Source organism: Athene noctua, chromosome 2, assembly GCF_965140245.1.
Source record: "Athene noctua chromosome 2, bAthNoc1.hap1.1, whole genome shotgun sequence".
Classification (NCBI taxonomy): Eukaryota; Metazoa; Chordata; class Aves; order Strigiformes; family Strigidae; genus Athene; species Athene noctua.
In genome coordinates, this window is record NC_134038.1 from 38,486,306 (window position 1) to 38,503,207 (window position 16,902).

The window sequence follows — 16,902 nt, forward strand, 5'->3', positions numbered from 1 at the left end:
TCCACCCCACACCTAGACTTCTACAAACCTTCCCTCAGAGACAACTCCTCTTCATTTTGCAATTCCATTTTTCTCCAGGGAAAGCGTTCTTGGAGTTTATAAGTTTAAGATCTAAAGGAGGAGCAAGACTGTTCTTTTATTCTCCATATTTTCTTGTAATTTTTAAGTCTTCATTTCTCCAAGACTTTCCTGGAGCTTAGTTCTCATTTCCAAGGGGCCAAATGATTCTCAAGCTTACATGAGGGAAGGAAGGAAGGACAAAGTTTGTTGTTATCTATCCTCTTTGCTTATCCCATCCTTCCCTCCATCCATTCCTCCCTCATTTTAAACTACAGCGAGAGGGAGGAGAGGCCCCAACACCTTCCTCTTCTGCATGGGTACATATGAATTCACTCACAAGTTTTTCCATTTCCCACATCACCATTCCTTTCAGTTTTTCCCAGGATTCCCTTAACTTTTTCCTAAATACAATTCAGAGATATTTTTGTCAGCAAAACAATTATGCATGTTTTCAAATTTCAAAACAAGTTACATCACCATACACCTCTCCACTTACTGCCCCTGAAGGGAAGTAGTCTTAAAATTTCTTACTGAAATCTATTAAGCATTTCCTCCTGTTAGCCCAGAACAAGTTTGTGAGGAAAGCAAAACCAAAATAGCAGTCATCTCCTAGATGAGAAAAGTACAGATTCACACAGAACCGAGAACAGAAACTCTACAGAAGACACCAAACAGAGAAGCAAGTTATGACTGCAGTAACTAGGTTTGGAGTATCAACAAGGCAAGCTGCTCTTTTGCCATGAATTAAAACAAACTTGTTTTCAGAATGTGTACACACATTCTTAACAGTTGTGGGACCACTCCCAAGACAGAGAGGGCATCTTTGCTATAGCATCCTTAAATAAAAGGACAGCAAACTAACAAAATCTGAAGGTGAAGAAGAAAAAAAAGTTTTAAAATAGTTATTTAGCACAGGATTCAGTGTTTTGCTTGCTCTGGAGCACTGCAAATCAACAAATAAAGGCTTACATCCAAAGAACTTTTCATACTATTAACAATTACACTTGGTCTAACTTTTCAGGTTTAAAAATTAATTTAAATAAAATTTCATTAAAATAAAAATTTTTAATTAAATTGATTACATTTTAATTCCATTTAATTGAAACCTACTGAGGATTTCCAGATGGTCCCAAGTTGATATTCTGTGAGGTAGAGTTTAACTGTTGGGAGAGACAAAGAGGTTTATTTTTAATACTTTTTAAAAAGAATTCTCTCTTATATTTCAACCAATATTAATTTCAAAATACTCTACTAATTTGCTCAAACCATACCTTTACACTTGTTACCTTAAATTTTTAAAGAGATCTAACATCCAAATTGGGAACTTTGTGAGCTGAAATATCTAACCAGCATCACCTTGTCACAGATTATTTCTATACACATCACATTCAAGGATGAAGGTAATAAAATAATTGTGTCCAGACACAGAGGACAAGATTAGCAATAAAAATTCAAGATCATTTCAACAACCAACTTGTTCCTCATCCAGAACTTACCCTTTCTTTATTTGCCCTAGGAATATTTTTTCTACCTTTTATTACTTTAATTTTCCAAAATCTTACCAATAAAATAATTCTAAACCCACACTGTTTATTCAAGAGTAATTAATAAAAAACAAAGTGCTTTAAAAAAACCCAGAAGTGAACAGTCTCTCTACCCCTACCAACCTTTTCTATTCTGACATTAAAGGTTAACCAACTCAATTCCAGAAATAACATGAATCTCACCAGTACACACCCAGACAGAATTTATAAATTACAATGAGAGGAAGAAGCCACTGTCATTTAGGTAATTTTCTTCATTTTGGTTTTGATTAAAAAAAAGCAGTATTTATACCCTCATTGTAGTTTTGGACTTTATCAGAGAAGGATAAACTGCATTCAAATACAAGTTACGTGGGGACAGACAGGCTAGCAGCATCACAAAACCACTGCTCCTACAGAAGCAGAGAATGCCCTGACAGCAGTGCTGGATGCTACTATTCACTAATAAGAGCCAATCACACAGTAGTACTGGACGGTTTTGGAAAAGCTACTGTATAAAAGATCTGAAGGCTTGTTTTTCTTTCTTATTGTTCAGCTTCATCATTTACAGTAACTATGAGAAGGTGAATCTTCTATCAAAAAGAATGGTCCATGTATTAGTTCTTTTTTCTTTTTTGAATTTGTTGTGCCTTGAGACATCATTAATTTTCCACAGGTTTAGATCACATCCCATTACTTAAAATACCTTTCAAAGGAGAAGGAAACCGGTATTTGAAATTAGAATTCTGCTGTGTGCTCATAGTGCTGTCAAACACTTAAAAAAAAAAAAGCAGACTGGCATCTCTGGAAGTGAAACTTTCAGAAAACACTAAATCTGCTGTGGATCACACACAGACCAAAATGAGAACTCTTACATCTTTAACAGGGGCTGAATAAGAAGTACTAAGATCACATCTGTATGCTAAGAGGTAAACCACAGAGAAAACAAGCTTAAATATGGCCCTTCTGCCTTCCTAGAAATACTCCTTTTTTCAAACAGCACTGTTTCTGGAGGCTGTAAACTAATTCGCAGAGAATCTATCTAGCCATATAGTTGTTTTTGTGACAAAAGAGGCTTCAGACCTCACACAGTTTTGTATGTGAAATGAAATCAAATCCATCCTGGCTCCCTAGTGACTTCTAGAAAGACTGCATTTTTTCCCCCTGCATTATATTTTTCCCCCTCTAAAAAAAACAATACACAAACAAACAAAAAAGACAATTAAACATTCAATCTCCCCTAGTCCTTGTCAGATGTTCTTAGCAAGAATCTTTGAAGAGACTGCAAAAACTGTGACAGCTAAGCTTATGACTAAAGCTGTGTTTCTTTAACCCATATAGCAAGCAGGGAAACAGCAAGACAAAGCTAGCAATCATTTTTACCCCTCTATGCTGTTCACATGTCACAGAAAAATATCTTGCAGCTCACAGTGGAACAGATTTGTTCTAAAGAGCATGGAAGCGATTTATTGTGAAACCAACCAGTAATTTTCACTAAGTAATACACCTAAGGTTGCCCTCAAGTAGCTAAAGTTTAGAAGACTGTTCTACTTCTGTTTTATTACCTTCCGACTGCTCCTTTCATCTTCATCTTCGGATGGATCCGACTGGTGTTTCGGGTTATCCATCTGAAGAAATGCTCTGACATCTGGGCTAGAACCAGAGTTAATTTCATTAGCACACTGACAATCCACACAATTTTCAGCCATAACCACAGGAAGCATAGGATTAAACAGCAGCGTACAGAGGAGTTGCTCATCATGAAGTTTTATATTTAAGTTCTGGTAATTAAGGACTGTGTACAAGAAGTGATTTTATAGCAACATAATTCAAATGCTGAATGTGTTAGACATACATAAAATTCTCCACTTGCAAAAACCTGACATGTTATAGTGTATGTATGTGAAGACTTCATAAAGAAATGCTCTGCAGAACTGTATTAGAAAGTAATTATTAGAAGCAAGCATGAGTTCTAACTGGCTAGCAACCACCAAGAAACCAATTTACTTTCAAAAAACTGAAGAGTTTAAAGACATTTTTAGTTTTCTAAAATTAATGAAACAGTCCAACACACTACAGAATGAAATATGTAGTCTGTATCCCAAAGAGAGATGCCCGTCTCAAGAGATACATGGTAGTAACGTTCCTGTTCCCATTCACTTTAAAGTGGAAGATGGCAATTTCATATTCCAAATGCATTCTGGTTGGGCACTGACAAGGCAACGTTAAGAAATCCTTCCAGTCAGGTGCAGGACACAAATGCAGGAACCAGCAAGAGAGACTATAGGCTTCCCACAGTACCTATGGATTGGCATTTTAACCTCAGCATCGGTTTCTAGCTTCTGTCTTGCTGAGGACTTGGGGAGAAGGACTGGGACAGTAAGAAAATTCCAAGATCCCACTCCCAGGAAGTAAGGCTTACCCAACAGTAAGTTCAAAAGAATGTAATGTCTTTCTTAACTGCAGCACAATGAGTGAGTAAAGAATAATGTAATACAAGTGACGAAAAATTAATTCCTAACCAAATGGGTATCATGTATAGCCTATACTACTAGAAGAGATGACCTGAATCTTTTAAGTTCCTTCAGTTCACTAAAAGGCAGCCTACTCATCGAGGAACAAATCTTACCTATATTTCAGAGATAAGTTCTTTGAGAAGGTCTCTGGGCAGCCACCAACAGGAAACTCTGCATAGGCAGTTCAGTACAAGGAAAGAACTAACTTACTACAGAGCTGCTCTTTTATCTTATTCCCAGTATATATAAAAAATAGTGTAGTTTTATACAAGAAGCAGATACACTTACTTTGCTATTTTCAATCTATTTCACCCTCCACACTTCTGTAAAGTGAGGATCAGAAGAGATGAGCTGTTTCTGACATTTCTCTAGCTCCTGCATTTCATACTAGCATTACTGAACCTAATTTACGTCCTGTGCTATCTGAGGCTCCCAGACTCCATCGCTTACATTCTGTATTTCTAAATCCTATTTGAAATCTGTTTCAGTTACCTTCAGCCTTTCAGGTTTAAAGTACAGCAACAAGACTGCTCACATAATTTCCCACCATTTCAGTTTTTCTTCCCATCTTATATGAACTTCAAATTCTGATATATTTCCTGTCCCACGAACACAAATATCACTGTGGTTTGAATATTGTAATAATATAGGCTCATGATGTAACAATTCAAATTTCAGAATCTCTGGATATCATAAAATCAAGAATAAGAAGTTATGGTTAATGCTTTTCACCAGACAGAACAACAGAACCAGACCTTAATTACCTTTCAGCATTAATTATTCTGGACAACTGGTTGATTAAATAGAGCATGTTGTAATACATCTCAAATAGTTACTATAGTAACTTTGTCCATGACTGAATTCACAGCAGGAAAAAGTAAAAGGCTGCTGTACAGTTGCTCTGCAATACATGGCAGCCAGAAACGTAACTGATCAATGCTACATTGTTCACATTTGTAATTTTAAAAATACTGCAGAGAGACAGTGATTAAAAAGTTTAATGTACCAATTTCTTAGGCAAAATCACAGCATGTTATGCAAAATACTACATAGATTGGTAGGACTTCTATGCTGTATTAGCCTGCATGTATTAACTCAATGTATTTTAAAATACACTGAAACTATTCCTAAAATAACTTCACATATGAAATTAAAAGGATCAAGAAAACAGTTTAAAAAGGGATGCTCAATATACCTTGTACATATACTACTAGCAAAAGTTGGTTTTGTCTGGATTTTTATGATTGACTGGATAGATTTAGTTTATGGATTATCTCTGAAATCCACAAAGGGGTGTCAAGTTCCACCTAAATACCATTCCTTCTCTGATACTCATTCTGCATTAGCATTCCTGCAGAAACATATGAAGCCACACAAAAATTTTGGATGCCTCCAGAAGTTTGAATGAGCCCCAAAAGTCACACAAATCTTGAAGCAAAATGGAAAAATTAATTGCCAGTGACAACCTTAACATTTAAGACACCCTTATTTAAATAATGGTGCCTAGCTCCTCCTCCTCCACACACTTTAAAAAACCAAAACACTTCTATCTTTCTTACAGAAAGCAAAGGGTCAAAAGCCACAATGTGCTATTTTAAAATGTTACTGTACAACTAATGTAATGCAAGGTTTGCTTTCCCCAACATGGACTACAAGATCTTACAATCCAGGAGTTTCACATTCATTTTTATTTTCATCAGATTCTGAAGCCAGAAAAATCTAGTCACTCTGATTTTCTTCTAGGGAACAAATGCAGACCCCTGCTTCTCACTTAAAGAACTGATAACTCATTTCCCTACAGAGGTTGCAGGGTATTGTCATTCTTCAAATGAGTTACTGCAAATGAGTTATGCAAATGTTCTCAATTTTCATTAAGTAGCTACTCTGGACTATTTAAAAATAACTGTTACATCTTTAATGCATCCTCTATTATACATTTGGATTCAAGCAGATTTTCTTTGGATATGTTCTGATAGTCAATTAAATGCATTAATTTTTTAGTGAAGACCTATATTTGAGGAGGTGAGCAGCCCAATTTTAATAGCTGTTCAGTGATTTAGGGGGCCTCACAGTGCTCACAAATAATAAACTCCCAACTCCTGTTCAGGACATCAGTCCAAGGGGGATGCATTATCACATCTCCACCCCTTCTGACTTTTTTTTTTTTTGCAACACCTGCATTCTATCTGTGAGATCAAGTTTTCTATCAAATACAGTCAGCTGAGTAAATGCAGCTTGAAGCTAGTGCACTTAATTCCCAATTTTGCCTAAGCCAATGATCCACCTCACCTCATATTTCACTTGACAGTGATTGCAGGAAAATCCTTATCAACCATTACAGGGTCTCTCCAATCACTCTAACATGTTTTAGGTTTTTCTTGGGTTTATTATTGAGCAGAAAGATTTGGCTTTGATACAGTATTCAACAAACATGTCAGACCCAAGAGCAAAGTCCACTGAAGGAGGAAAAAAAAGGAGAAAAAAAAGGGGGGGAAAAAAAAAAGATTAACACAGTGCTGTATGTTTCCAAGAATAATGTAAATATTACCATCTTGGACATACTGCATCTGACATTTGTGCTTTTCAATTCAGATGTTCAGGTGTGTTTCCATCCAGAAATGAGGACATCATCGTGAAACATCCTTAAGCTTTTAGTGAAACAGTTTTCCTAGGTAGGACTTAAAAATAGGACATCCCACGACTGGTTTTAATACTTAAAAGATATAATGGAAGGTGGACTTCAAGTTCTGTGAGAATGCATAACCCTCTGAGTCTTCCTTGTACATTACTAGCTTTATGTAAGTTATTTTACATAGTATCAATTTTAATTAGCATATTCAAGCAAAACAGTCTAAGAAAGCAAGGATGTGGACTATTTCCAAAGGCTCCATCACCACATATTCCTTGAGTAGTTTCTAGCAGGTTTTACAATCAAAACCAAACAACTAAGGTCATTAAATTTTGGTATTTCTTCACTTATAACATTCAGTGGCACACAGAAAAGGTGACAGATTATGTAATTATCAACATGATTTGTTGCAATGGAGCACTGCAAAAAGTGAAAGATCACTCCAGAAAAACAAAGTACCTTGCAGTTATTAAAAGAAAAACACCATAGAAATTACTTTAGACTGTGAATTAAAGGCTTCCTTTTTCTCCCATATAAATCACTGTTACTTTAAGGGTGGGGAGGAAGAGAACAGTACAAGACAAACTTCAGTCTCTATTTTGTTTTTATTGTAGAACTTTGCCTAATAAGCTTTTTATTATATTTAACACACTTTCAACAACACTAAAACACTTTGTAAGACTATTTCTTAATACTTAAGTTAGTTCTAATGTATCAGACATGCTAAGTGCCACATTAAAGAATAGATTCAGCTACAGATGCATTTTAGCGTCAAACAATTTTAAAAACTCACAAAAATTTAAGAAGACAAGTGAATTTGAGGTTTGGCTTTTTTTTAAGCACACAATTTTGTGATATGCATTTAAAAAGCACCATTTTACCATTGGAGAACAAATACAGTATGTTCTGAGACTGAGTATTTAGTACTTGGCCATACTGACAACTAAACAGGGGAGGAGATTGTGCTACATAAAACCAGTGTCCTTTCCTAATGTAACAAAACAGATTAGCTTTCAATAATTAGTTATTTTAAGCGCTTTCTATTCTTTCCCAGAGAAGAACACTACTACAACCGCAAACTTCACAGTATTTGTTCTAATGGAAAATTATTGCACCGTAAAGACTTTTGTTTCGAAACTTTTTCCACTTATCACAAGGAAGTATATATAAAATGCTCCTTTTTTACAAAAAAAAGAAAGGAAGTACGTATTTCAGGTTATTAGGACATTAAATAGTTCATTTGTTGGGAAAAAAAAAAAGAAAAATCATTTGACTGCACACTGCAAACTACAGCAATAGTCAGATAAGAGGCGTTTTTTCCTGTGGGAAATGATCAGTTTCACAAGTTGTACAGATAGGCTAATTAAACAAAGCCTGTGTATTAAAGACATTTACTCAACACTAAAGCCAAAGATAGAGCTTTACCATTTCACAAGTTCAAGCAAGAATACAAAGCTGCATGGATTTAAACTGATTAGGTATAGATTTAAACTGAAAGAACAATGCAGTTTACCCCCCAAATCAGTTCACACCCATAAGTGCTATTCTCCAGATGTAACTGGAGCTGACTCTAGCATATCACTCTCTCTCATTCATCACTGTCCCACTGATGGAGGTTAACACACCTGCAGTTCTAACAGAACAGTTTATGTGCAAGCTTATTCATTTGCTTTAGGCAGGTCAGCTTGGTTATCCCAGACCACCTACACAAGCTGAGCAAGCCATCTGGTTAACATACTTTTAAATAAAAGTTCTAGAGTACACACACGAGGCAGTGACTTACTCCCAGCAACACAGTAGCAAGTGACAGGAGAGTTCTCAAACAGTACAGCCATTGGCAAAACACATGCGCTACAGCAGAGTTTACACTGAAATCTGCACCCCCTGAATTCAGATCAGTTAATTGTCTGCAAGTTTATTTGTAGATCAGTTTATAGAAAACAAAAACATTTTCGTATTGTTCCTCAGCCTGTAGATTCTTTCTGAAGGAATGAATGGCCATATTAAAGTTTATTTGTACACTTAAGAACACTGAATAGGTAAAACACATCTTCTGGTTAAGCACACTTTATTTGCAATTCTGTATTTTACATCTTGTGTCTTTTAAATAGTCCTTATAAACCAGAAATAAAGCTACTTACTGGTTGCATAGCTCTGGCTGTCTAACTAAATTTTGAATGAATTCATTCAGTCCTGCTCTTCTCTGTTTAATAAAATCTGAAATTAAAAAAAGAGATAGATTTATTAGAATGATCAGTCAGCTTGTGAAAAAAAGACTTATTTTCAAATTTAGGTGTTTTTAGGGCTTAAATAGCAGTTAAAAAGAGATTGGTTCATGACTAATTCAGAACAGGATTGGTTCTACGTATGAAAATCACAAACTTAAGACATTCAAGTGAGGTAAGAGAATAAATTTCAGTTTCTCTGCAACACTACTTGAAAATGTAGAAAGCCAGATAAGATTACAAAGTGCACTGAAGTGCTTCAAGAACAGTGTGTAACCACAGTGGGCTAACCTGTACAGCCTTTGTTGCACAGGTGAACCCTTCAGGACCTGATCCCACTCAGAAAAAAACCAACAACCCACAGGCGAAAATTGACATCAGTTGTGCAAATCAAGTTCTTACATGAACAGTCCAACCAAGCAGCATATCTCCATAATATACGCACAGCAGTAGGAAAGTTGCACAATTCATCCCACCAACAGGCACTCAGATGTAACCATTAAAGATAATAAAAATACTTTCCTTTCCATTTTGGACATCAGCTCTAATGTAAAAAAAAAAGTCCTCAAAATCTCTACCCTCATCCAAAGCTTAAGACATGTAACTTTTCTTTAGCAATATGGAAAGATAAACAAGGGATGTGAAATAGAGAGTTCTAACATGAAATAAAGTGTAAAACAGAATAATCTTGTCTTTCATCAGTCATATCAATGATAATTTTTATGGAAAAAGAATATTTGTGTATGAACTTTTACGGTATTCCAATTACTCTGTCAGATACAGATTACTGACAACTATTAAAATTTTAAAGTAAAATTAAATTTCAATTAAAATATGTACTTCAAATATTAAGAAAAATGTTCATATTGTTTCAAGGATATAATCTCTAAACTCTTGTTAGGGTATTTAATAATCCAAAATTACTGATATCAACTAGGAAGGTAAATTTGCATGAAGATGTTACAGGAGTCACCAACATCAGCATTTTCAGTATGGTGGATGTTCAATGCCAACAGCCATTCTAAGCCTACAGAGATCTCCATGTTGTTGAAGATAAAACACCTGCATCATGTCAGTTCAAACGTAGTCTGTAATTTTCCAGGTCTGTATTCTGACTGGTTTCTATGATTTTCCTCTGCCCCATTTTTGAAGTTAAAACCGGATTAATTTTGAAATAACCTAAGTGACAATAAAAATGAAGCATTTAGATGACAACATATGTTATGACAGTATTTTTGGTAGATTTGGGGAAAAGGGATATATCAAGTTTCACTCTACTGCACTCCAATGCAATAGTACAATGCTGCATACCCAAGTATGGATTGACAGAAGTAAAATACGTTTTAAACATTTGTAAAATATGTGACTTATTTCAGAACCCAGCAGAAACATTACATCAAAGCTTCAATAAATCAGTGTTAAGATAAAGAATTATTTAAATAAGCAACATGGCTCCATCCACCCTGCCCCCCAGCAATAAATGTCTTGAGAACTATTTAGTTTCTCATGCTTCAAAGATTTCAGCATAGTTCACAGAAATTTAAAACATGTCTGAGGACTTCATTTTACATATATAGTTCTAATAAAGTTCCAAGAGTTTTTTTCCATTTGAACTCGTTTCCTAAACGTGACTCCAAGAAATCCACTTGTAGATTCGGCTGTACAGCAGACCAGACTGCATGACATTACTAGGTCTTCAGCCAACTCTGAAAAATCTCAAGGTCAGAGAAAAGGAAAGAAACCAAACCAAACCAAGAAATCCCTGTAGACACATTACATGTGGAATTTTTGGCAATCATTCATACCTTCATCAGAAGAGGACATCAGAGCTTGCATACTTGCATTTGATTATTTTAATAAAAAATGAAAGGAGTTTCACATCAGGATCCAAATGATTAATTGTAACTGCCAAAAATTATTTTGTTTCAAAGAACTCTAAAAAACCCAAAACAACATATCCCAAGAGTTCAATACCTTTGGATTAATTTGTTCTTCAGCAAAGGAGAAAATGAAATGCTTGAAACAGGTGCAGGAGGTGAAACTACAAACACAGTCTGATCACATCTGCAAGTCACGGGAGGTTCCCAATGACCATCAGGAAAATCCTTAAGTAAAAATGGCCTGAATGAAGGGCATAAACACAAAAAGAGCAAAGGCCTGGCCTTCCCACTTGTCTTTTTGTTTATTCACTGGTGGTGCCACCTAGGTTAATTCAACGCACTTCACAAGTGATTTTTCGTTAGTATTTTGATGTGGACAGAGCAAGCTTAACTGCAACCTATCACTACTAACTGGATCACATCATGTTCACATCAGACAGGCTTCTGTAAATGGAACAACAACAGGAAGAGGTTCATTTTCATCTAAACTGTACAAAGAAGCACATTTAAATACAGAGAGTTCAAAAGCCTTCAAAGATGAATCCTTTAGTTATTTCATTTTTCAGTGGGGAAAAAAAAGAATGTCACACAAAAGAAGTTTAAAATTTAATAGGCATAGGCTTAGAAGAGTCTGGGTTTTGGCTTTTGCTTTTTAGAAGAGAGATTACACCTGACAGTTCAGAATCTCTCACAATCCTGAATATGGGAGGAGCTATAGCCTTTAAAGCAAGAGAGGCACTGGGCCACAAAGCAATACTTTGCTCACGATCACAAGGTAGAACACCTACCTACGCTAGTTCCTGTTCTTGACTGAAGCATGACTAAACTTTGGTTTAGTCACTGCTTTGGGGACTGGTGTAAAGCTCATCTAAGATAGTTTCTTGTAGGCTGGAATAGATCAATTTTCATATAAAGAAACTGACAAAATGAGTAACAAGATGATAACTTACCAGGATCAAAATTATCTCCAAATATTCTTTTAGCTGGAATCTTCAGATTCATAGTGGGAAATTGCTTCTTTAGCTAAAAATAAAACACATACAACTTGATTGTGCTTAGACATCAAAGTACCTAGAAATAATTGCATTTTGTTTTCTGTTGAACAGTTTGAACATCTGATTATTAGTAACAGCGCTCCTCTCTATCTTATCTACTGATACACTTGGCGAAAAAAAACAAACCCAAGCCACTCAGCTTGTTTGCACCAGTCATACCGTTTAAAATTAAAAGGCCATCTCACTTTAGAAAGCTATGGACTATTGCAGCTATCTTCTGCAATATTGCCAAAATTATCTTCCACTTGGCCCCAGACTGAAAAACGTAGGTTACAATTTCAATATTGGTTTTATTCTCCTCTTTACTTCCTTCCTCCATTAATTCTCTCTCTGTCTTGGATTTGTTTTCTTCTTGCTTGCTTGTTTTCACAGGGGTGCATGGATGATGTTTAAGATGGGTTGGGGATGCAGGCCTCTAGGTTTTGCCTAAACTATATTCTTAAAGCTTTAGAAACCAGAGATGGTCTACTTCTAAGTCAAAATTGTAAACAGATAAACTGTCTGTTTTATGATGCTGCATTTGCTAATTTGATTATATTCTATACTTGGAGTGACCAGAAGATAATATATAACAGCACTGAATTTATCAAAAAAACCTGACAGGAGTCAAGCCTTGATTGCATTTGCTTCACCTTCATGTGCTCCAGAACAGCAATCTTACTCTCATCCTCTTGAGTAGTTTTCTAATACAGTAGCCGGCAATTCTTTTTCTCTTAGAAACATGAGTATCTCTTCCAGTTAGCAGCATGAGTTTTTTTGTGTACTATACTGCATGAATTACACTGATTAGAAACTGGGCTAACTGTCCTCCTGGTTACGCTTCCCCAGGACCTCCACCTCTACATGCATTAGAAAGACCTGTGCTGAATAAACTTCAGCAGAGCAATGCTAATCTGAATGGCAAGAGAATGTAGCAAAAGGAACAGGATCACCAACACTCACTCTGCAGGTATCAAAAAGGGGATACTTTATTTTCACATCTCTTGCAAGTCTATCCCAAGATGCAGGCAATGCATAGCATGATGTATGCAGGCTGACTTCAGCTCAGACCTTGTAAGCCAATTCCAAGCTCAATGCCTGCGTTTGTACACCGCTGCCACATATAAATCCATGTGCAGCGAGGCAGAAGGGAGAAAAACCTGACTACTTCCCATAGGGGCACTGGAAGGGAAATGAAGCCACAGATAAGCAGCTGGTAATCTGTTCTTACAGGGAATCACAGAAGAATTATTTCTTCTTTTGTTAAAGCAAAAGCTGTGGGCTCTCAACATGAAGAACTGGAGGAAAGTATGGACACAAGACACGTAACACACTGCATATCCACATAATAGACTGCGTATCTGAGCATGTATTTGTCCCACTTGCCCACTGTGTAAAAGGGAGGAAAATCTTCTAGCAACAAACACAAAAAATCCATACTTAGTTGTTGAAGAAGCCTATTTTATTTGGAACACTGACACAAAATTTGGCTATGAAACTTCAAGGTAGGAATTGCCATGACTGACTTAGCAGAAAGTTTGTATTAAGAAACAAGGATTTGTTCATTGCTTTCAGTACTTCAAAGTAAAACACTTATGTTAAGAGAAGTTTATCTACCTAGATATTTTAAGTCTTGCAATGATTTTTACCATCATGAGTAGATGCACATTTCAGATGTTTTCACAACCAATAAAGTGGACGTTTCTCTCACTATGCTATGATCCCAAGAAATAATTAAAAAAAAAAAACCAACACAAATAAGTGGATTTTGAGCTTGAAATTCAAACAAACCGAAGTTCAAAAAACCCACCCTGTTATTTTCTTTAAACAGGCTGCTATGATTATTGAATGTTGACTCAAACTTCTCAAGAGGGAATTAACTCAAACCATAACACTGCGAACAAGTGTTACTCTGTGCTGTTCTGGCACAATTTCATAGCTTGCCTTTTGCTTACCGTATTGTAGAGTTTATCAAACTCCGCATACCGTCTAAAGACAAACCATTCGTTTCTGCCAACTGAGACCAGCACTTTGTAAACCTGTAGTAACAAAGATAAAGTTACTGCCAACAGCAAAGTTTAATAAAACCTCACAGGTTTAATCCTGTAGTAGAAATAAGGGCAGTTTGTTAAATGTATTGTGTAAACATACTTGTTGAGCTATAACAGCTAAGTCACATACACATCAACACAAATGAACAATTAGAAGATTCTGGTATTTTACAGATTTTTTTTTTTAAATACCAGGTAAGCAAAAGCTAACACCAAAGCTGATTTAATGCAGTTTCATAAATTAGTTCATATCCAACAAGAACACCTGGCCATCAGATAGTAGTTGATAAAAAAATCTGCTATGAAATTTGTTAACAACTTGATAATCCATAATGAAGACCAATATTAAGGCAGTAAAGCATTTAAACACTCAAGATCACCTTCACCAAAACCTAAACAGAAAGCACATATGGAATGCAATTACAAAGATAACTATTCCTTGCAAAATCTTGAATTCACATTATAGTCATGATCCTGGCAGATAACACAGTTGTTCAGGGGATGCTCCTGTGGCTGAAATACAGCACAGGTTACAGAATATACAGCACTGGTATCAAGGGAGGCATAGACAGAACCTGCTGCACAGGTATGGCCATTCAAATCCCATGTCAGCAGAGGACTCTGGTAACTAGACAGATTGTCATTCCCTGACTTCATAAATCTAGTTGACAGCTGAGTGTCCAGCAGGCTTCTCCTGTCTCTTATGCAACTACCTGACCTCCCTTTTCCACGTTCTTGTACTTCCACCAGAAGGAGCCTGGCTATTCCTTCAGGGGAGAGGATGGGCACAGCAAGGAAACCAGTGCAGAAGGCTGCTAATTTCTGATGTAGAAAATTGGACCGGTGCCACAGTCTCCCTCCTATCCTGCACAGTAGCTTACCTCTCTTTAACTCTCTCAGTGGAAGTGGCAACCATCACCATCAGTTCCTTAGCCTGGTATTTGCATTAGTGCTACGTTAACTTCTCAGATAAACAGTGCTCAGTCTTCCCTGGGGAACACAGTAGGCTGGAACGAAGCATCCAGTAGGATACTGATAAGCCTCTTAGAAAACTAGCTTTCCCTTATACCGCTAAACAAGTACTGGCATAAAACACAGCTACACACCTTCTAGACCCTCCCTAGACTGTAAACAGCAAAAGCTTCAGCTGCAAAGACTTAAGTACTGTCCTCCTGAACTAGGTATCTTATACAGCAATCAAGTCCTGCAAGTAATGTTCACACACACACAACATCCTCACTCTCCATGAATGCATGGCAGATCAATGCCCATGAGCTTAAGCAGCAGGCCATGGACTTCTTAAATTAGCAGGGCAAAACGCATAGAGTGCAAAGTGCATAGGCAAGCATAACGTAGGATACATGATGATATTCACCTCCTTGGCAACCTTAAAACAGTTTTGTGCTCAGAGTAGCTAGCTGTAGAACAATGACAGAGTCAACATTTTTCACATGAGCCACCATAAAAAGAAAGTATGAGGTCATCCAGTTCATACCATCACTGAATATCTTGCACACCCAACAAAGGATAAACTGCAAGTTAAACAGTTAGGGAAGCACAGAATGGTAAGAACAGATACAGTATCCACAAAGAATCTGGTAAAACCCAAAACCGTAACATGTCTTTGGGCTGTATTACTACGTGACCTTCATCTATGTAGTGATATAGAGATGTGCAATGCCTCTTTCTAGAAAGGTGTGTGTGAGAGGACTCTAGCCTTACTAATAACCTTTTCAAATATAATTACTCCTAAACCAAAATTAGTCTTAGAAAACTCCTAAAACATAGATAAGATGCATCCACATCTTGTAATATGTAGATAAATAATGCAAAGCTTTGAGAAAGGAAAAAAAAGAAACAGAATTAATTCCTCAAAACATTACCATCATAACCATTGCCATAAACTGTTTTCCCAGATACAAACAGGACAGGGTCCAGCTATTTCTGGTCGTGATAGATTTCTTCACAGAAGTTGTCACTGAAACTAAAAGGCTTCAACTCTTTCGGTAGCTCATGCTCCTAGATTAAACACTCTATTTGTATTAATCAAAGATAAGTAAAAAGGTAAGCTGTTTTCCAATTTCAAGAACGCAAGCATTGAGAAAGTAAGGAAATTACTTATTAAGTGTCAAGAAAATAAAAAAACAACTCCACAATTTGCACAGGGCTGGGGCTTAGTATTACACATCCCAGTTCTGAAACAAAGTTTCCAGATTTAGTCAAACAGTACCCTTGAGAGAGATTTGTTAATAAGCCTGTACATGACGGGAGTACCAAGGGAGACAAGAATAGGACAGAAGAGAAAATTAAGCCTCAGACAAATAGCATAGGGATAAAAGCAAGAAATCCAAAACAAAGCTATTTGGCAAAACAAGTAAAAGAATGGCCTGCTACACAGCAAGGACAGAATAGCAATTAATACAGCCTAGGTATGGTCCAAAACAAGCAGTGTTATGAAGAAAGGGAATGCTGAATCTTCAGAAAAAGGCAGGACAGTGAACTAGACTGGATATGCAGAGAGGCTGGTTACCATGAATTAAGTGGAAGCAAAAAAAAGCTCTCCTGCCAGAACACATGAAAAACTCAAACATGAAATTATTTGTCAAGAAAAAAATATTGGTAGTAAATATATCAAATGTATGCAGTATTTAACAAAGCCAAATTAAATATTCAATGAAAGGTTTTGAAAGTGCTCAGGAGGCATGAAGAGTTGACTTCCAAAGACAAAACTGAAAAGCTTGACTGACTTATCAGAATGAGGACTGCAGAGATATGATTGTTTAAAAAAATGCTTCATCAGGGCAAGTGTGAGGGGAAAAAGAAGAGCTAGTAAAAGCTAAATTGCACACACTTGTGTCCATGTCAGCATTAAGTGAGCCACTGTCAAGTACAGTCAAGAATTCTTAGTTTCTACTCAGACCAGTAAGGTTCTAAAATAGTCTTAGAAGCAGTAGTGATATATGCTGTGACAGTAAGGTGAAAAT

General features: G+C 36.4%; 1 protein-coding gene across 8 annotated transcripts in view; it reads right to left on the bottom strand.

The window, feature by feature from the left end:
• The window catches only part of SGK3 (serum/glucocorticoid regulated kinase family member 3), a 69,753-nt gene that overhangs the window by 11,846 nt on the left and 41,005 nt on the right, over nucleotides 1-16,902 (bottom strand). For 7 of the 8 annotated variants that reach the window (XM_074898875.1, XM_074898869.1, XM_074898872.1 and 4 more), the window contains 5 exons: nucleotides 13,823-13,906; nucleotides 11,784-11,856; nucleotides 8,870-8,945; nucleotides 3,149-3,236; nucleotides 1,171-1,220 (listed from right to left, as the gene is read on the bottom strand). In XM_074898875.1, the coding sequence (XP_074754976.1) occupies nucleotides 1,171-1,220; nucleotides 3,149-3,236; nucleotides 8,870-8,945; nucleotides 11,784-11,856; nucleotides 13,823-13,906 (371 nt within the window). Of the gene's footprint in view, nucleotides 1-1,170; nucleotides 1,221-3,148; nucleotides 3,237-8,869; nucleotides 8,946-10,015; nucleotides 10,322-11,783; nucleotides 11,857-13,822; nucleotides 13,907-16,902 lie in introns of those variants that run through there. The other variant, XM_074898876.1, reaches the window with a different exon arrangement.